The following is a 20530-nucleotide window of genomic DNA, read 5'->3' as shown; positions in this document are numbered from 1 at the left end:
GGAGAAAACAAGGAAATACATCAGCACGACTCAAATGTCAACAAGTACGGAAATCAAGAAAATAGCAACATTTTTACAGCTGACACACAAAAACAAAGAACACACACCATGACCATCACAGCGGTTGTTGTTTTTTGTCTCCTTTAGCAGGTTAGCTTTCAAGTTATCATTCAAAAGGTGAGCATTAGCACTGACAGTGGTAATTGGAAGGTTAGCTGTTAACTCATAAGACATTATTTAACTTATTAGCTTCTAAGGGAGTATTTAGCAGCTGTCAAGCTAGCATTTAGCATGTTAACATAGCATTAGCATTTTCATGTTAAAAACAACACACAAGGCTGGTGGTAAATGTTCGCGTGGCATATGATCATGTAGCATTTATGAGGTGACCATTAGGATTAGCATTTATAAGATAAGCATTAGCTATAAGGGTAGCATATAGCAGGTTATTTGTTAGCTGTCAACCTAGCATTTATCAGCTTAGCATTAGCGCTAAAAGACCCTGTACAGTGAATCCCAAGATGCTTTTTTCCGTATTTGTACACGGGTAGCGTTATCGGTTCATGGGGTTAGCGCTTAGCATTTGACGGCAGCGGTGTGTTGTGGGTTGATGATGTGTTGTCGTTGACCTTTAGAAAACACTGTCCCAGTGCGAGCGCGGGAAGGCGGGGAGGAGCCATCAGTGTGTGCGTGTTGTTAGTTGGTAATGAGTCCTGTCATCCTTCCACGGATTCTCTGACTCGCTTCTTCTTTCACTTTGAGGCCATTGATCCTGACAAGAAGCCTTCATCACCGTCTTCATCGTCATTTTCTTCACTTTTTCCTCACTTTCTTCTATTCCTCTTTTTATTTTTCGTCCTCCTCTTTCTCATCCTTTGTTTTCTCCTTCTCTTTTCATCTCTTATTTTCTCGTCCAGCATGAAAGTGTTCTTGCTTTCTTTCTCTTTTGCCTTTTGTCTACTTCATCTCACCTGCACGTCAACACGAGAAATGGCGAGTCGGACGGCGCTTTGAAAACCGAGCCACTGACCTCACATTCCATTACAATATTGCCAAATGAATATTACTAGCCGTTAGCATAATTTGCCGAACCAACAATGTGTTTTCTAATCTGCCTCTACATGCGCTATTAGCTGCTACATTAGCAGCTTTATTGGTGGCTAATATGGTGCTAATTCAGTCGATGTGATTGCGTGTGCGTCCTTCACAGGGCAGAGCGTTGCCAGCAGGCGTTCTAACGCCATTTTAATATTGTGTCATTAGCCAGTTAATTCTCTGCCTGCTTGCTGTGCTAGTAGGACTCTTGATGCCTTTTGTGAGTAGCGCTAACGCTAAGCGTTAGTGATGGTAATGGCAAGTAAAACTGTCAGTTGCTACTGCTACCCTTCCATTACAAAGCGTCTGAAACATTTGCGTTGATTCTGATACAGATCTCTTTAGCTGCTCTCTCTGTGTCTGGCAGTTGGTTGTGTTACATTAAATGTTGTTGTGTTGCTAGCAGTAATAGTAATGATCAGCAGCTTGCAAAATAAAAAATGTAAAATGATGCGAGTTAGTGTTAGCATTCACACTGGAGCAAGTTGCACGTTTGTAGCCTCCCTCTTTTCCTTAGCGGCTAGTTTAGCAGCTAATGTGTCACTAATTGCGCGGACGTCAGTTTGTGTTTGCGCACGCATCCCTCACGCCGCTGCGTGTTTAACGCTGTCTTAATGACGTGCCATTAGCCTGCTAATTCTCTGCACTTTTGCTTCAGCGAAGACTAATTTTTCTACATTTTGTGTCATCAGTCGGGGTCTGCTAGGCAGCGAGGTAAGGGGTACGAGAGCAGGTGGGGGGGGGGGCCGGAACGGGGGTGCTGGAGGCAGTGGTGCGCCAGGGAAATCGTTAGCGCTCCTTCTCTTTAAATTGGGGAGGTGGACGGCAGGTGAACATTGCATTGATCGGCCTCTCAAGGCCTCTTCCCCCCCCATCCCTCACCGACAATTGCCTGCCCTTTACACACACATACACACACCTCAGCCCCCACCCCCAAACACTTCAGCGCCAATTGCCGAGGCGGCACACACACACACACCTCCTCCTTCGCACATTTACAAGCGTGAGCATCGTAGCTGTCCATCAGGTTAACAACCAGCATCATGGAGCACAAAACACAAATATTGAGGAGGGGAGGGGCTGAAAAGGATGGTGTCACTGACGGTGTGGGGGGATTGGGGGCACAACAGGACAGAGACAGTGGGTGGCGCGAAGGGGGGGGTCCGGGGGAGTAAACATGCTGATGATTTCCCAGGAGTTTGCTTCAAGAGGGCGAGAGACACCGGGAGTCACGAGTGAGAAAGAGAGAGCAGATGCTGTCCTGTCACCGTCGGCAACCGTAACCGCGGTGACGTCTCCTCCGCCTCCTCACAACAACAGCGAGCAAGATGCAAGAGAAAATCGAAAGGCTGACACACACTCACACACACATACGTTCTCAAAGGGCCTCTCGGACGCTTCTCATCGTCCAATTAGAGTCCTCACCAAGACGACAGCACTTCCTGTCTCGTTCAGCGCCGAATTGTTTGCACTTTTTCATCCCGTTGATCCCGGCGGAGACCAAAATGTCCGTCTGTCTGGCAGCTTCCACTTCACCCATTACTTTTCACACACACTTTGCTGGCATAGTTCACAAATGCAGGTTGAAATTGAAATGTATTCTATATGTCATCCAAACATTATGTAGCTTTTATCCCATAAAATGTGTATTATACTTGTTTGTTATGGTGCCAAATTGTTTTCTTGGTGTTTTCTGGTTTGGTGATGCGATGACATTTTGAATTTTGAAAAGACTGTTTTTAATAAATAATTGTTTTATGTTATTTTAAAAATTAGCCTCTCGGTTAACTTGAAATGCCCTAAATAAAAGGATTTAGCCAAAAACTGGAACTAGAAATTGAAATATTTTTTCTTACTTACTTTTCTTACTTACTTACTATTGAACATTCCTAATATGATGTAAGTCAAATATTGAATATAAATCAACTTGATGTGTTTGTCGACACTTGTTGCTTCTTTCCTGCTAGCCACTAACTTTGGCACGCTAGTTAATTGGCTAGCTGTTCTCACAAAGGTGTTAAAAAGTCAACAAGAAAGATCATTTGAACTACTTGTTTATTTTTAATCATGAATATGAGTAATATTATTTATTTGCTAAAGATTTGATGCTAACCTGTGCTCATTGCGTCTTCATTCCAGCTTTCCACCTCCTCTTCCTCCTCTTGTTCTTGCGCCTGCTGCTTGTCTTCTTCGTCCCTCAGAAACTAATTAAAGGCAAGAAGAGAAGAAGACCGGCGTTAGACGTTTTTAGGCCGGGTCAACCTCGCTCCCGACCAAAAAAAAAAAAAAAAAACTTCCTGCTTCCTGTCACATCTATTATTTTTGGGGTGCTAGCTTGATATGGCTGCTACATCAATGCTATCACGGTGTCATCCGGATTCCAAGCAAACACTCAAAGAGAAGAACCTCACTGTCACATGACTGCCGACAAAACCAATATCATAAGCGACGATGAATCTGACAACACAACCGACCATCTTGCTCTGTAAAAATGAATTTATAATGTGGGTGGTTAAAGAGTTCCCATTGGTTAATGTGGGACAGAACTTGGGGAGGTCCTAGGCAGATTAGAATGACAAGGCAACAAAAAAGTCTAATTGGACAAAAAAAAAGAAATAAATGAACAGAATACCATTGGGGGAAAATGAATACAAATCCATAAAACAAATATTCCAATTTAGGTTATAATTGATGGTCATTGCGTCTCATTGGCCTTGCTTGCCTTGCACGTGCATTGGTTGCTGTCAATCAGCCGCTGATGAAGGTCAAGCACACATTCAGCTCTTTTCTCCTTCTTTTTTTGTCATCTCTCTCTCCCCCTCATGCTCTGTTAGACGCCCCCCCCCCCAGCTCCCTTTCGGTTATGTCGGCATGCGTGAGTGACTTTTGGGGGTTTGCTTGTGTTTGATGTTTAAAATGCTGGCAAATCGATACGTTCACACATGACGGGACGAGTCAGACACCAAACTAATGAACACGCGCACGCCGAGAGAGAGAAAGACACGACTCCGCCTCGTCTTTTTTTTCTCTCCTTCGATTGAGCTTCTTTTTCTTCCTTTCATCTGATTCAATCGTGAATACACTAAACGTATTATTTGAGGGATTACAATTCAATGACAAATTGAAACAGAATTTAAAACATGATTTGCTTGTATTTTTACTGGTGAGAAAAAATCTAAAGAAATGGGAAATATATGAGAAAATGAGTGCAATAGAAAACTCCAATAAAGAAATCACAGCAAAAGAGTCAAAAAGTATCATTTAAGAAATGCACATTATGTTACGCCACAATGGTCATTATTTGAATTGTAAGTCTTTACATGCTCTGTCGTCAATATTACTAGTAAACTCATTTTCTTCCTACCTCAAAAAAGCAAAAATCACAAAAAGTTACTTTTACTTTCCTCATTTTTTACCATGACACTTCCATGATTGTGTGTGTCTTATTTTAGTTCACACTAAATGTCCATGACAAATTACAACACAAGCAATGGGTGTGCGTTCATGCGTGTGTACGTGCAGCAGGTGCGTGCGGAGAAAGGATGTGTCGTGGTCGTCGGGGCTTTTAATTTGGCGGGGAGGGAGGAAGGAAGATACAGAGATGACAAATAGAACAGGAAGTGATGAACTCTTTGACAAATGAACCCAATCAGTTGAATCTATCGCACGCGTGAACACACACACACGCGCACACACACACGCACAAGATGAGAAATAACTAGTTTGCGCTAATAAAGCCAACTAGCATGAGTGTGTCATAGGCCACACGCACACACATCCATCTTGTGGGGGTGGTCAGGAGGGGAGCACTCGAGTGCACTTGGCATGAAGGGGACATTTGTTAGTTATTTGTTAGCCATGTGGCACATTCAATAGTAGTCAAAGAACCAAGACCAAGCCACCCAACTGAAATCATTTTCTCTACGTTTTAGAATTCGGAGTACATTTTACGAAAAACTTCAATAAAAAAAAAAGTTTTATTGAAAATAAAACGGTCAGTGACATAAAAAGTAATGCAGAACGCCCTCTGTGTTTTCTCCTTTTGTTGCTTCAAAAATTCGAGTATACTTGTAAAAAAACAATTTTCTCATTTCTCATAAAATAACGTTAAGATCAAATTTGATTAATTAACAACTTTTTCTCCCAAGGAATTAAAGATTTAATCCTTGGGTCTTTATTGTCCTTTTTTTTCTCTTTGTGTTGTTGTCTGTTGCGTAACAAGCACATCCATCACTGCTAGCTGCCTGGCTAACGTTAGCAATCAAGGTCAATTGTCTGACCTGTCTAATTAGGCGAATGCTTTTCACGTGCACACACACTTACACAAACACACACACACGCACATGCGCACACACACACAGTGTCTATTACTGTTGTGTTGTTCTAAATGAAGAGCAATGTGTGTTCATCTTAAACGTGGTTCTTCGAGTCAGCAAAGACGACATGTTTGTGTGTGTGTCTGTGTGTGTGTGTGAAATAAATGAATGAATGAATTGGCTTTTTCCTGTGTAACAGTGAGTTATTCGCACAATTTGTTTTTGGATCTGAACAAGGAAATAATATAGGAATACGAAAAGAACAAATAATTATGACCATTTGAGGGGAAAAAAGAACTAATAAAAAATAGAAGGATAAAATATGACTTTTTTTAATGTAAAAATTATGAAAAAAATTACTTGTGGGAGAATTGTTAAAGATCAAGGACAGGAATGATTAATATAGACACTATGGATACACACACACACACGCACAAACACACACATTGTAGATAGGACACAGAACACAAGAGAAATCAAATGAAGTGAAGCAGATAAAGCTCTGCGCACAGACACACACAGACACACACACACACACACGTGCACTCATACGCACATGCACACACGGGGCAGTGATGGATTCCAGTTATTAGCCAATCAAAAAGATGGATGGCGCAAAGCGGCGGCCAATCAGCGTCATCATCAAGATGCAGTTAGCAGATAGCTTGCCGCCGCTAATCAACTTATTAAAGGGACTGATAGCATCAGCGCATGAGCGAGAGTATGAGCCGGCGAACAAGCATGGCGGCCATGCTAGGCCGTTAACGTAGCTTCGTTTAGTTTAGCGGCGGCAGGACCTTGCAAGATTGTTAACATAGATTATCTTAGCATCAAGGCAGCACCAGGGTTGCGCTGGGTCGTTAATGGCGCTTAGCTGAGCATTGGGGCCGCCAAAGATAGGTGACGTAGCTCAGCTTAGCATCAGTGATGGGACTCAAGCCTTCCTAAATCCTTATCATGGCTTAACTTAGCATCGGTTGGGCCTCCCAAGTTGTTAATGTCGTTTAGCAAAGCATCACATTGTTTCATAACTCAGTTTAGCATCAGCGGTGGAAGCAACTGGGCCTTGCTAGGTTGTTGATATAACTTGGTGGTGGCAGTAGGGACTCCTCAAGTCCTTGGCAAAGCTTAACTTATTTTAGCACTGCCATGGCATCTTAGCTTAGAAGTAGCAGGTCCTCACTTGGTACTTATCTAGTGTTGGCAGGGTTTGGCAAGAGTGTTAACATAGCAAGCATTTCTAGCCTTGAAAATACTAACAAAGGAAAAAATGACACATTTCCATGCTCTCGTAACAACCTGTGGCTTTGACGTTATTATGAGGTCTTACCTCCAGTCTGTTGTTAGCATATTAGCATGAAGCATGAGCTCATGTGGCACCACCTGCGGGCAGAAGAGATAAATGGATCAACTCATATTCTATATCTGTGCTTTTTTCAACTCAGGATGCTAGCTTGTTTAGTTGTTGTTTTTGCTAACTTACGGAAATCGTCATACTAACAATTTGCTGTGGCGCTTTCTCCACTCAGGTTGCATTGTTAGCATAAAAACATGTTAGCATGTTAACTTTTGATCACCACTAGATGTGCGAGCGCCATTTTGCGGAAGGAGTTGTTCTTATTGGGGATAATTGAGTTAACAGATTTTTTTTTAACACCCTTACAATCCTTCCTGCACACTGAACTCCCAGTAGGTCCGCCCACCTGTGTCCCATCTTGATGATGTCACTCAGCAGGAGGTCCTGGCCGACACGGAGGTCCAGGTCTTTGGCACAGGTGACAAGCAGCTTCGCTGGGAAAACAGCTGTCACTTCACTTCACACTGCGTGTGTGCGTGTAAATGTGTGTGTGCGTAGATTCGTGACCCCTGGACTGTGATCAATAATAAAAGTGACAGATGGAAAAGCTGAGAGGGAATTTCTACCACTTCCTGACTTTGACTGACAGGCCAGAGGAAAGAATATCACACATCATTGTCATCATGATAATATTTGAGTTTTCATTCATAGTACCATCTAGTAGCAATCACAATAAGCAAATTCCAAAGCAGAATTTTTCATTGAGATTTTCTATCTTATTTTTCTTTGATTTATTAAGATTGTTCTCTACAAAACAATACCTTATTTTTAAAAATAGACAAAATTAATTTGCAAATTTGGATTTTTGAAATAGAAAATTGTATTTATTCTTAAAAGATAAATACAATTACTTAATGGTTTAAAATAAAAGCCTCCTAAAAATGTTAGCACATAACATAACTCCTGTAATATAATTTCAATACATGGGTGGACCTGGAAGGGTGTCTGGGGCCCCCAAAGCCCCCCTGAAGGTGCTAATGATGACCCTTGGTGCGTGTGGCTGAGAGGTCAAAGGTGAGAGATCACCACTTCAGACAGAGATGAATGAACATACAATCGCTAGTGCTATTTTCCTGTTGGCATTTTAGCGTAACATGCTGCTGGCAATATTATAATTATTATTACCTCTGGTGAATCTTCAAGTCTATGGTTTTACCTTTCTTGGTTAATTCTAAAAATAGTCCATGCCCCGCTTAACCCCATCCCGTTCGATGTTTCCCGACCGGACCTCCAGGTACCTCAATCCCATCCCAGCATACATCACTGTCAAGATAAATATGAGGTCATCAATTTCAGAATAAAAGTGTTGTTACGATACGCCGCACGTACAACACACATAAGGCCTATCATGCTACGTTAAGATAAGCTAAGTAGTCCCATGAAGACGGAGGAACGGCAAAGCTATGATTGATGAACTGACAACCGATGTGTACGTTTTGGATGGTTTGAAGTTTGAAACCGATTTATCTTCATTTTTTTTTTTTTTTAAAACACCAAATCTGGCATTGTAATGTTCTCTTATTTTTGGGGGTTCTAGTCCTTTTTCTTTGGTTGCAGGTTTTAATTCGTTTTATATATTACAGAATAGACCGCTGGCCTTTTGATGACAACAGCACTTTCCTGTCTTCTGATTGGTTGGTCTGCGAAAAACTGTGGCAATCTGCACACATTACTATATTTAGAACATCTGGTATGATTTTTTGGGGTTTTAGTTGACTCTTTTTTTAGTTTTTGACGTGTTATTAGCTGAATATTGATTGTAAACTACTCCACATTATTTACATGGCACAACTGCGAGCTGTTATATCGCCTTTTTCCAAGCACGAGATGCAAGGCCCACACCGTTGGCATCCAATCACGAGTCTTCTCCTTTTGCGTTCTCCAGATGTCTTGGCGGGAATCTGCCGTCCATAATTACGCCACACGGCAGGCCGGCGTAAAAGTACATTTTGGTGGTGGCGAGGTGGAGGAGGAGGCGGCGATCCATTTATTGACGAGCCGTCAGCTAGCGGCGTGTCAGCTAGCAGTGGAGCGGCGTCCGGCGCAAAGTGTGCCTGATGTTGGGTGACATCTCCACAGGAAGAGGCGCAGCTTAACCTTTTCTCTTGATGACTTGAATCAAAATGTAAATGCGTCCGGCCTCATCGATTGCCGCCGCCACCGCCGCTGACGGGAATTACCCAGAGTTCACCTCTCGTGCTAACGGCCCGCGCGGCGTTAATGACTTTAAAGTTGCCACTAAATGAAAATGGGGGGGGGAGCTGATGAAGCAAAACAAATGCTAAAAACAACTCGTCAACAATCAGAAGTTAGCTCGTAGCTATTCAGCTACCACAGACATGCACACAATTAACATGTTCACCAGAGTCATTAGCATTATGCTTGTTGGCATGTTCACCAGCGCTAGTTAACGATGTAAAACGAAAGACTAATTGTAAAAAAAACAAAAAAAAGGACTCATTGGGTTTTCTCTACTCAAGAGGCAAATATTTGTACCAACCTACCAACCAACCAACTAGCTAACTCACTAACTTAAGTTAGTAATGACTAACACAAGACAAACTAACAAACGGCTGAGCATTCAAAAAAAACTAACGTAGTTAAAACGCATTTCTTTCTAAAGTTAACCCTTTCCATTTTTTTTTTTATTTCAATGTCTGCCAGATCATTTATACATTTCTGGACCAGGGTGGAAATTTTTATATATTTTGTTCGAGTATTTCAAGTTTCGCAAAGAGTGGTAAAATCAAAAGTCTACGGCTTAGCCAAGGTGACACCGTATCAGTTCGTTAGCTTTTCCAGGCGCAGCGCAGAAGGTGAAAGTAGTTTTTTTTTGCATTGTTGTTTTTGTTTTTTTCTTTCACGCTGTCAGACTTCATGAAAGCTCCATCAGCCGTGACGCCGACCAACCGACTCAGCAGCGCCGCCCGCGTATTGGCACGTGTCAGCGCGCCGCCATGGATTTATGTATGCAAATGTCTACGCTCGATGCCGTCTGACACCGGCGCAGATCTATGAGCCCTCGCCAAGGCCAACGAGAGCGAGAAGAAGACGAAGAGGACGGTCGAGGAGAAGACGAAGATCGAGGCCTGCATGCTTCTCGTCCGCGGTTGGGAGAAAAAAGTGGATATGAGCGGAAAAATGATGCGAGGAATACACCGCAAAGGCCTGTCAAGGAGACGGCCAGTCAGCACAGCGGAGGCTGCAGGCTGGCCTCTGATTGGACGAGAGACAAGCAGGATGCTCCTCAGACCAATTATTAGCCAACTGCAAAAGTTACTCAAAGGTTTTGTGGATCCCTGTATTCAACGTGAGGCCTTAACGGTAACAATAATGACCAATAAAACTTAAAAGTTGCTTGAATAAAAGTGTGGTTTTTGCCATTACGATCATTTATGATCTTGGTAATTTTGATTTGATCTGTTGTCGGGAATGATGACACTTAGAAGCGGTCATAAAGACACAATTAATATTACCTAATGACAGTTTTGCCAACTTTGCAATTTTTATTAACGCACCGTTATAGTCAACGTCGCAAAAAAGGCCGACGAAGCAGGACCGTTTTTAGCTGTTGGTGCGAATGGGGGGGTGGGGGGTGGCGTGTCTCGGCATACCGGAGCCTGTCGTGGAGACGTCGGTGCGCGCCCGTCGCCGTGTCACCGGCCTCCGCCCCCTGGGGAGTCAGCCGCCCGTCAAACGTAAAGGTTGCGCCCACTTTGCATAATCGTTAGCGCGGCGACAGGAAGTCATTGCGGAAACAATCAATGTTGTTTTAAGAGATTACACCAAAAAAACAAAAAAACAAAGAGGTTGAACAACATCCGCACCGCGACAATGACAGCCATTTAAACAGAATCGCCGTTAACGTGTACATTTCTTAGATTTTTTTTTGTTGAGCCAGATGTTTTACGCCATTTTTAGCATTTTATTAATACAGCTTTTATTCCTAAGCGATCTTTTTATTCATCTTTGACGTTTTATCTTGAAGGATAACATCTAACACATGATTGGTCAGTCGCTCATTAACGAGGCACAAAGTTATTACGCAGCAAAGGCGAATGACACGAGGTCAAAATATATTCAGGGTAAAAATAATACATCGTGTGCGGGGGAAAGCGTGTGCGTGTTTCACGTCGGGGAGATAAGTCAGGAAACGGATGACTGTTATTGGCCGGCCGGCTCTTATCTCCCCGCCTCCCACTTTTCATAGAAATTTGCTCAAGACGACAACGATGACTTGTTGTGTTTTGGTCTCATGTTTCCCGTTGCCACCGAGCACTTGTTCTTTGTTTACTTGACGGCATACTTAAAGAACCTCAAGTACACTTCCAGCACTGCATCCCAAGTACACAACCTGAAGGCCACTAAAATACCTTCGAACCCTGATGCACACCTAAAGGCAATAACGAAAATATCTCAAAGTCCCAAAGGACATCGAGAAAACCGGCGCCTTGGATATCAAAGTAAACCTGAAGACTCCCAATGAAGAAGATGAACAAGTACATTGGATCCTTAGTACTACAGTACTTTAGAACCTGTGAGTTGCTTCAACTTTAGTACCTTGAAAGTGCAATTAGTATGTGAAGGACACTTAAAAACCTTTGAACCGAAAGAGAACACATACGTGACGTGACATAAGACCGGTACAGTATACTTAGAGACCACCAACTTAGAAAGTGAAATATTCTTACAGACCGGAAAAGTTCAAAACCCCAAAGTACAAAGAAGTGTTCATGTCGCTACTTAGCGCACACGCGTACGTGTGTACGCGTGACTGTCAGTGTCGTGCATGACAAACTGGTCCAATTTCAACGTGGTGGTCTTCTGAGATTTGTCTCCCCCCCTTTTCTGTTTTAGCCCGTGTCAGATGTGGATATCGAGTGGGGGAAGGGCAGACGAGGTGGGGTGGAGGGGGGGGGGGGGGGACTACAGTGTGTGTGTGTGAAGGGGGGTGGGTGCACTCGAGGTGGTTAAGGGGGTCCCTCAGTGACAGAGCAGAAATAATTAAAGTTTTCTGTGTTGTTTCTTATCAGCTGCTGGGGGCTCTTGATCATTTCGGGAGGGGGGGGGGGTCTGTATGGGGGTTTGTGCTGCATCAGCTAATATGATAACAAAGTGATAACAAAATGAACAAGGACATAACACCGACATCATCATCATCTTCCTCCTAATCATCATCATGGCCATTATCTGCCGCCGCCGGCTTACGCAACACAAAGTGAGAACATGAAAATGTGGCAAACGCAGGGCAAGATAATACGTCACCCCGCAAGGGGGGGGGGGGGGGGGGGCAGAGGTTTGTACCCAGACATTGGCATCAGGACGTTAGTGTCAGTCTGTGGGCGCTAACCTCTAAAGCAAAGTCAAAATGTGAAGTACCAAAAAGAGTTTTACCGTTCGAATGAGTTCAAGTCAAGTGATGAGGATAATTTCTTTATTTTCATCACATCCAAATGTCTTAACAGTAAAGTTGCAAAATATGAAAAAGTTGGCAAAAATAAAGACAAATGCTGAAATCAAATCCAATTAACGGGAAAAATAATAATAAATTAAAACAAGTGGTACAAATCTATTTAAGAGTGACCCTTCTAGCTAGTTGCTAGCTAGCATTGCATTTAAGTGGTTTACAGTAGTAACGAAAGTAACGAAACATTCTACAGTAGTGATGTTTTGGCAACTAATGGCCACTTTCCTCACTTCATATTTTTGTGAGTGGTGACAATTAACTAGCATGGTACGCTTAGCTGCTCTGAAAAGAAAATAATTCTTGATTAACATGTGAAGCTTAATCAAAGAGATTAGCCAGTAGTCAAATTTACATTTATGTGGTTGTAGCAGAAATGGACCTAGCACGTCACAAGTGACTCGCACTTGAATTTTTTCGTACGTTGAGATTGTTACCAGCTTGCAAGTTAACAGGAAAATTTGAAAAACGTATATTCAAATCAAATAACATTACAAAGAAAAATCAGCACAAAAATAGGATGGACAACAATTTAAGATATTGAAATGCTCTTCACACTAGCTAGCGGCTCGTTAGCATACCATTTGTGTGGTTAATCAAAGTGAAAAAATTAAGCAATCGAGGCTTTTTCACGTTTTTATGAACATTCTTCTGATTTCACATTTTGGCGGAAATAAATGAGTATTTTGTTGATTAGCTTAGCTGCTCCCAAAAGACAAAAATATCGGAGAAAAGTACAAGCTACATCTATAATTCAGCGTTTTGTTGTTGTTGATAGTGTTAGCCGGTAAGTGAAACTTCAAAAACAAATGATTGTAAACATTGAAAGCGTTTTTAAATTTAGTGTGATAATTTGAGCAATTCAAGAGTGAGCCTTTGACGTGATTTTTTTTGCCACTTAACAAGACACGAAGGTTTGGTGAAAGGCCAAAAGCTGACACAGATTCATGAAAAACAAAGTGGAGGTCGTTCAAGTGTCGTGGGCGGAAAAAGAAGCTGTGCCCCGGTCAGGTGATGAAGAAGAAAAAGAGGAGGAGGAGTAGTAAGAGTTCCGACAGTTCCCGTTTAGGAAAGGAGGAGGCCAGGAGGATTGTGGGCGGTCTATGAGATGGCTTTGGCCTCTGGTAAGAACGCTTCCCAGTACTTTATCAGCTGTTCGCAAACAAATATGAATATAATTATCATTATCATAATACTGTTATCTAAAAACGACATATATTTTTTAGATAAACATATAAACGCAAAGTAAACAGTTCAAAGTAATACATTTTTGTACAAAAAAAAAAAGTGAAGTGCTTCAAAACCTATTTTGTAGAAAAAGTGCTATATATAATTTTATCTAGATATAAAAATGCAATGAGCGAGTTTTAATATATTTTATAGACATATATGTACTAAAACCTGTTTGAATATACTTTTAGGGGTATGAAAGGGTAATGAAAAATGTATCAATGTATTTCAACAGAAATAAGTAATAAGATCTGCTATAAAATATTTCTAGACAAAGTGTAAAAAAGAAAACTTAATGTTTAAATTTAGATCGGAAAAATAGTGCACTAAAATGTCTTTAAAAACATTTACCTGTTGTTGCGTGAGCGCGAGGGCTTCCAAATATTTGATGATAATGTTCTTGAAGTCATTGACGCGCTCCTTCTGCAATGACCAAAACGACAACGAGGTTGTTTACAAATGCAAAAGTGGGCGTGGCACAGCCGGCCGCATTGTTTGTTGCAGGCTTACCTCAAAGCGACTCACTTCCCGGCGGATGATTCTGGAAATTTGCTCAAATTCTCGTTCACAGTGCTGGACTTTGCCCTCCAACTGCAACACAGGAACGTTAGCGACGTCATTAGCCACAAAAAGATTTATAAACCCTTGAGGAAAGTTTTTTAACACAAGTAATGGTGCGCTAGCTCCCTCCAATGGTGTAAGAGAGAATTGCTGCTACAGAACACTTCTGTTGTATTTAACTTCTTAGTAGAATTTAAATCTATGCTAGTGAGCGTTTCTCCTTGACCATTCATCTCACAGGTTTGCTTTATGAAAATACCGATTAGACACAGGAGTCCCTTTGGCTGTCCGCAATAAAAGGCCACTCCAAATTGCTATTTTGGCTCATTTCGGTGGAAATACAGAAAATAAATAACATGTTTATCAAGAGTCCAGCAGAGGGCCAAACTTGACATAATTACGCAAATATATAAATAGTCAATGGATGGCATGTAACCACTTATTAGTATTTGTGAAATGGTGTGATGAAGCGCATGCATGTGTCAGTTGTCATGTGTCACGTGACAAAAAAAGAAAAATCTTCACTCATGTTACCTGAGGCAAAATTTACAAATATAAAACTGATAACATACGAAAAATGACGAAATTTTTATAATAAATATGAAGGAATGTGATCATATAAGAATAATAACCAGATTAAAATGTAACCCCATAAAATTAAAATAAATGTAGGATGAATACGAGAAAAGGATGCTAAAAAACAACGAGAACGTCATATAGGGCGGAGCTTAGAGTCCTACCTCTTCGATTTCCTGGAGCAGCGAGGCATGATGGGGAGGGGGAAAAAATTCAAGCAAATTTCAAAAAGTAAAAATCATTATCAGTGCCTCCAAAACTGCTGAAAATAAAAGAATGAATGTTTTCATTCATTGGCTCTCAATGAAATTGATTTGGAAATGAAAACTGAAATTTCAGCCCTTGCTTTGTTTAGTTGTTTAGTCTGTCAATTGTGGCTGCAGACACTATGCTAACTAAAACTGAGCAATATTACAATTGTTACACGTTAACAAGGTCACCATGTTAGCACATCACAACTCAAGAATTTTTTTTTTTTAATGAAGGGCAAAAAAAATCATAGTGTGCGTGAGTGTGCTCATTCTCGTGTGTGTGCGCGCGTTGTGTGTAGTCGCTGGTGTGTCCATGCGTAGTAAATAAAAGCTTGTTGCAACTCTACTGCCAAACATTGACTTCTGACAGCAACAACATCAACCCCCCCCACCTCGGCTCCTCTGCTAACTGCAGACCCCCGACAGTGCGTGTGCTTTCTGACAGACGCCTCGCAGGCTGAATTTGTGGGCTGACGGGCTAATAAAAGTATTTTTTCTTCTCCTTCGTTTGGTAAAATTCCTCAGCCGCAAAAACAAAAACTTTTCACTTGAGTGAGTAGCAAAGGTGCGTTTGTTTCATCGCGCTGGACGTGGCAGGCCGACGACTCTGGGAGGGGAGGGGCAAGTGATAAGCTCGCCTTGCCTCTTTGATTTTCCTAGTTCTATGTCTTGGATGTTGCAATGTAATGAGCTTTGCATATATCATGTCTAATTTATTTTATGATATAATATCGACAATAATGAACAATAATGGTGTGTTAGTTTCCGTTTTGACGTCACCTGTTGTCTTCTTACCTCTTTGATGTCGTCTTTGGCCTGCTGCAACTTGTCGGATTTGTTTGAAAACTGCAGCTTGACTTCGGCCTCTCGTTTCTTCTGCAGGAGCAGTTGAGTGTCCTGCCACCTCTGCCAGGCCTTCACGCGCTGCTCAAACACGCCCTGCACACGCAGCCATCACGTCATCATGTATCGTACACGTTCTTTTTGGGTTTTTTTTCAATCTGCACTTTAGCAAAGGTGTTAGTGACGCACCTTAACAGCTGCGAGGAGGCGCACGTAGTCTCCGAGCAGCTCGGCCAGGAAGTAGAAGTCAGCGGTGGCCTGCTGCTGGTACTGCTGCTCTATCTTCTCCTCCACCTCAGCCAGCTGAGACAAAGCTCGGGATAGCGCCGTGTGGTCCTCGCTGTTGCCCAGCATGGCCGCTGACTTGGCGAACTGTGCCGTGCTCTGGGACAACTCTGCACATGCGCACAATTATTCGTGAGGTCATCGACAAGCACACACTTAAAACACACATTTACAAACACGTTCATATTCGGTATATTTTCTAACGCACGCTTGCATTGTTTACCTTTCCTGTGAACCACAAGTGACTCCACGCTGACGTGAAGTTTCCTCAATTGTGCGTCGAGATTCTCAAAATGTTGCTGCTTCTCCTCGAACCACTGACACAAACGCGTGAATCACAGTCACAAGGTTACAAACCCGCCAATCCGCCACCCCCAGAGCAACTCACAGTGTCCGACTCGTTCATCTTGATGGTCATCTTGTTGACGGCGTCAGCCGCCTTGTTGACCATCCTGAGGAGGCCGGCGCCGCTCAGAGCCTGCGTGTTGACGGCCCGCGGCAACTGGAACACGTGCATACAGGCGCAGTGGAGGAACAGGAAGGGGATGCAATGATGACATTGAAATCCACGACAACTATTTTACAGGGCATGCGGCGTGAAAGGGGCCAAAGGTCGAACTAGAACTTGACAAGAGGCAGGACAGTGGACAGGACAGAGGCAACACCATACTAGGTTTGCAGCTATCAAATATTTTTAAAAAATCAATTTTTCTTGTGATGACTCCATCGGTTAATTGGATAAAATTGAATTATGTAACATTAAAGTTTCTTTCAAAATAATTTTTTATCGTTTGTGTTAATGAACCGATTTGTGGGACATCTGTGTGTGTGTGTGCTAAACGCATACTAGTCATGCTAACGCAACGGCATGATGGCGCCCCCTGATGGAGAAACCCGGCGACGTGTCGGTCTTTGGTGACACAAAACGACTCGTGACGTTTGTTTCTCTCCATTTAATTAGCCGCCGCTGTCTCGCTTTCGACACAATCACTTTGTCGCCATCCCCCCCCACCCCACCCCAACACAACACCCTCTTTAATTCCCGTCATTCTGCACCCCACCCTCAAAGCGATTGGAACGTCGTCCGCATTCCAGATTAAATCCGAGCGTCAGCGGGAGAGCTCATTTTTCTTCATTTCGGAAAAGTTTACTTTCGCATTTGGTGGTCCTGCCCCAACCCCCCTCAAAACCATTTAAGCCGAGGCAGGGTCTCAGGGGTCCTCGTTGATGGAGGCTAAATGAAAGGGGGGTAAGGTGGTGGTAGGGGGGGGCTATGGGTTGGGGACCACGGGGTGCTTTTCATTTATAACCCCCTCCTGGTTGCGTTTCATTAAGTGGGCCGGACGGGACGCCGCGCTCGCTCAAGCGTCCCACAATTCATCTGTTAAGTCGCTGACAGACCGCCATTTATTTGGTAGGCCGCGCCCCCCAAGCACACCAGCCTGGTCCCAGAAGGCATCTCGGTGTGGGGTGTGTTGTTTGTTTGGTTTGTTGATTTACCTCGGAACTCTCCAGGAACTGCACGAGGTCGGGATCCTTGAGCAGGACGGGATGCTGCACCGTGCGCATCAGGTACCTGCACCACAACGAGACAAAACTCTATGGTAAGACCAGGTGAGCCAAAACTAGCTCAATTTGTTAACACGCAAAACTCCGCAGCAGCAGCAACAACAAATTGGACATGTGACATCGTCATACCTCTCCAAAGCCAACCTTCTCTTCTCCACAAATTCGTTTGACGATTGGTCCTCCTTCCCGACCTTCACCTTGGTCATTCCTACATGACATGCATCATACATGACTGTGGTCAACATGTTTGTGTTGCCATAGCAACATACCCACAATGCTCTTCTCCGGAGCGGGAGGAACGATGTAGCCCACGTGCATGTACTTGGACGCCAGCTTCCCGTGAAGGCCAAGGAAGTCGCTGAAGCGACGCTTGACCGAGAACTCGGGAAGCCTAAACAATGACGATGATGCCTTGGTGGACACCTTGTAGGCCATGTACGCGTTCATGCCGTCGCCTGGGAACAGCAAAAGCGAGCGAGTCTTGCGAGCCAACTGAGGTGAGGACGTTTCAGTAGAGGATGGCGAGGACCGACTCACCGACTTTCTCGGGGTCCGACACAGAGATGGAAATGTCCAACGTGGTGTCGCTGGACTCTTCTTCGAGCTGAAGATACAGTAACACACACATTTTGGTGTACATGTGAACACTACTGTGTGTGTCTGTTTGTGGATGTTTACCTCATCGAAGGAAGAGTGTGTAAACATGTCGTTGTGGCCGTGTCCTAAGCGCGGTGTGAGGACGGAGGTGGGCGGCGTGATGGGGGTGATGGCGGGCGACGGGCCGTCCGACAGCAAGACGTCTCTCTCCGGGCTGTCCAGTGACACTTCCTCTGTGGCCTCTACCAAGCGCGCGCACGAGACAAAATGGCGGCCGATGTGTTTATATTTGAAAGCCAAACATTTGGTTGCGCTGTTTGAATATAATAATTGTGCATAATGTCACAACGCCTTAGATTTGATTACTTATTCCAATATTGTTAAGTATTGTTTGGTTGGATTTAACATTAAAATATATTTGCGTGTAATCTTTTTGAACTTTCAAACAAAAGCAAAATGAATACAAACAAAATGAGCGCTGCTGTTATATATTAAAAACATGTAACAAAGCAAAAACAGTTCTTTTGGGGGGTTCTGGAACAAATTAATTGTCTTTCAAGTCATTTATATGGTAAATATTGATTTGACAGCCAAATAAATAGAGTTAGAAGCGTGGTCACAGAGCAAATAAAAGTCCCGGCACCACTCTATGACATCATCCAGTAAGCACATACCGGCAAACAGATCGTCTGCGTCATCGTCAAAGTCAAGCTTGGGCCCGTTGGACTTCCCACTGCTCGGGTACACTTCCTGAGGCGGGACGGACGGACAGACAGCAAGTGACACAGGGACAACAAGTCAAATCGGAGTCGTTCAAAGCACCTGAAGCGTGTCTAAGGGCACATGCAAGCATCACACGGCGGTTAGCGTCTTTCAATATTGACACAAGTGAGGAGCCGCAGTAACTCGTCACACTCAAATGCGTCTTTTGTTGTCAATTTGACGGGCAAAGCAGGTGCAAAAATAAGAAGAAAGCAGAAATAGAGAGGCCCCAAAAGAAGAATGTGTCAAGAAAAATGGAGCCTTCTTTTTAACAGGATTAGTTACTCGAGTATGGCAAATTAAAACCAATGGGACATATGCAATTTATCCAAAACGTTACTTGAGTAAATACCAACCTGCAACATCTTAAGCTTGCGCTTCCTGTTCTAACTATCAAGCTAACTTTCCAATAACTCGTACTTCACATCCTCTGCTCAGTGGGAACAACAACCATTATTAGTTCGGGACCTTCTCTGCCTCTTCATCTTGCTCCTAATAACACCGGGTGTCTTCTAGTGGAGCTCAGTGCTGCTTAGCCTGTTGTGGTTAAATGAGGTACTACACTCGAGGGTCAAAGCATGCAATTATTCAGACTTGTCTGAATACTGTACCAACGCATTCAGATAACAATGGTATATATAGTCTGGAATATTCCCCACAATGGCAGCATATTTTGTTTAAATGAAGAGGAAGAAATGACAACGAGCTTCCATAAGTCTGACTCAACAGAAATCTGCTAAACAGGAAGACTCATCAGCGGGAAAGAATTTCAAGTGCTGACCAGACAAAAAAGGTTAAACAAAGGAGTGAACTGTCAATCCAAACCAGTGTTACACAACCTATTTTGACCAAACAAAAATGTCACAAAGTGTGGAAGAAGAGGTTAATTGTGTGCTTTGTCACCCAGTGGATGGACTTTCAATATGTCACTGGCAGGGTTCAAACGAACCGAATCACATTTAAGTCTCCACAAATAAGTGTTTTGTGGTTTATTACAAGTCGACACAAGACAATCTTGAGATGTTTATAGATAAAATAGTAGAAAAACTGTGCTTGTGTAGTTTTTATTTTGCCCCAGTGTCCGTGAACGCTCTAGCCTCACCTGCGTGCCTGTCACCTGACGCGTGCACGCGCACCTCAGAATCCGATGTGTTCGCATAGACCCTCGGCAGCTTCCGTAGTTACATTTGACTCCAAGATACAAGGAGTTACAAAAAATAAATTGCTTTTGATTAAAAGGATGGACACATCAGCGTAGTCTATCAAAGCCAGTTGAGTAATGATTAACGGCTGTATTCCTCCGTCCGCTGCTAGCTTGAAAAGCCCAGCCCAGCCCTCTTCCATCAGTACTCACCTCGCGAGGGCCGCCCGCCAGCTCCAGGAACAGGTCCTCGGTGTCCTCCAGCTCCTGGAAGTCGCTGTGGTTCAGCGGAGGGTCCCTGGCTGTGGCCGCCATAGACTGCATATGTGGTTGCGGGGTGATTTGCGCGGAGGCAACAAACGTAGCACGCCCAATGACGGCTAACTGCTACAGCCAGGAGCTAACCTCCGCGGCGGGTGACTGACAATCGGGAGGGGCGGGGCAGAGGAGTCAGGTGGTATGCCCAACGTGGTAATGTGACCG

General features: G+C 43.3%; 2 protein-coding genes across 2 annotated transcripts in view; both read right to left on the bottom strand.

Annotated features, from left to right (window-relative positions):
- prdm6 (PR domain containing 6) overlaps positions 1-10256 on the bottom strand; it is a 34841-nt gene extending 24585 nt beyond the window's left edge. The window contains exons 1-3 of the mRNA XM_049763185.1: positions 7115-10256; positions 6742-6794; positions 3209-3299 (exon numbers count right to left, since the gene is read on the bottom strand). The gene's annotated coding sequence lies outside the window, so the exon portion shown is untranslated. The remainder of the gene's footprint in view (positions 1-3208; positions 3300-6741; positions 6795-7114) is intronic.
- A 1932-nt stretch (positions 10257-12188) lies between these two features.
- Positions 12189-20527, bottom strand: snx2 (sorting nexin 2). Its single transcript, XM_049763255.1, has 14 exons — positions 20261-20527; positions 18819-18894; positions 18226-18386; positions 18085-18151; positions 17817-18002; positions 17677-17755; positions 17479-17554; positions 16367-16480; positions 16202-16295; positions 15883-16088; positions 15646-15789; positions 13973-14053; positions 13814-13885; positions 12189-13384 (listed from the first exon to the last, which is right to left on the bottom strand). Exons 1-14 carry the CDS (start codon positions 20369-20371, stop codon positions 13334-13336), a joined length of 1518 nt encoding a protein of 505 aa, XP_049619212.1. The 5' UTR covers positions 20372-20527; the 3' UTR covers positions 12189-13333.
- Between the last annotated feature and the right edge of the window lie 3 nt (positions 20528-20530).

This window comes from Syngnathus scovelli, chromosome 3, assembly GCF_024217435.2.
Source record: "Syngnathus scovelli strain Florida chromosome 3, RoL_Ssco_1.2, whole genome shotgun sequence".
Taxonomy (NCBI): Eukaryota; Metazoa; Chordata; class Actinopteri; order Syngnathiformes; family Syngnathidae; genus Syngnathus; species Syngnathus scovelli.
Note: the sequence above shows the minus strand (reverse complement) of the source record. Positions and strands in the feature narration are given on the sequence as shown.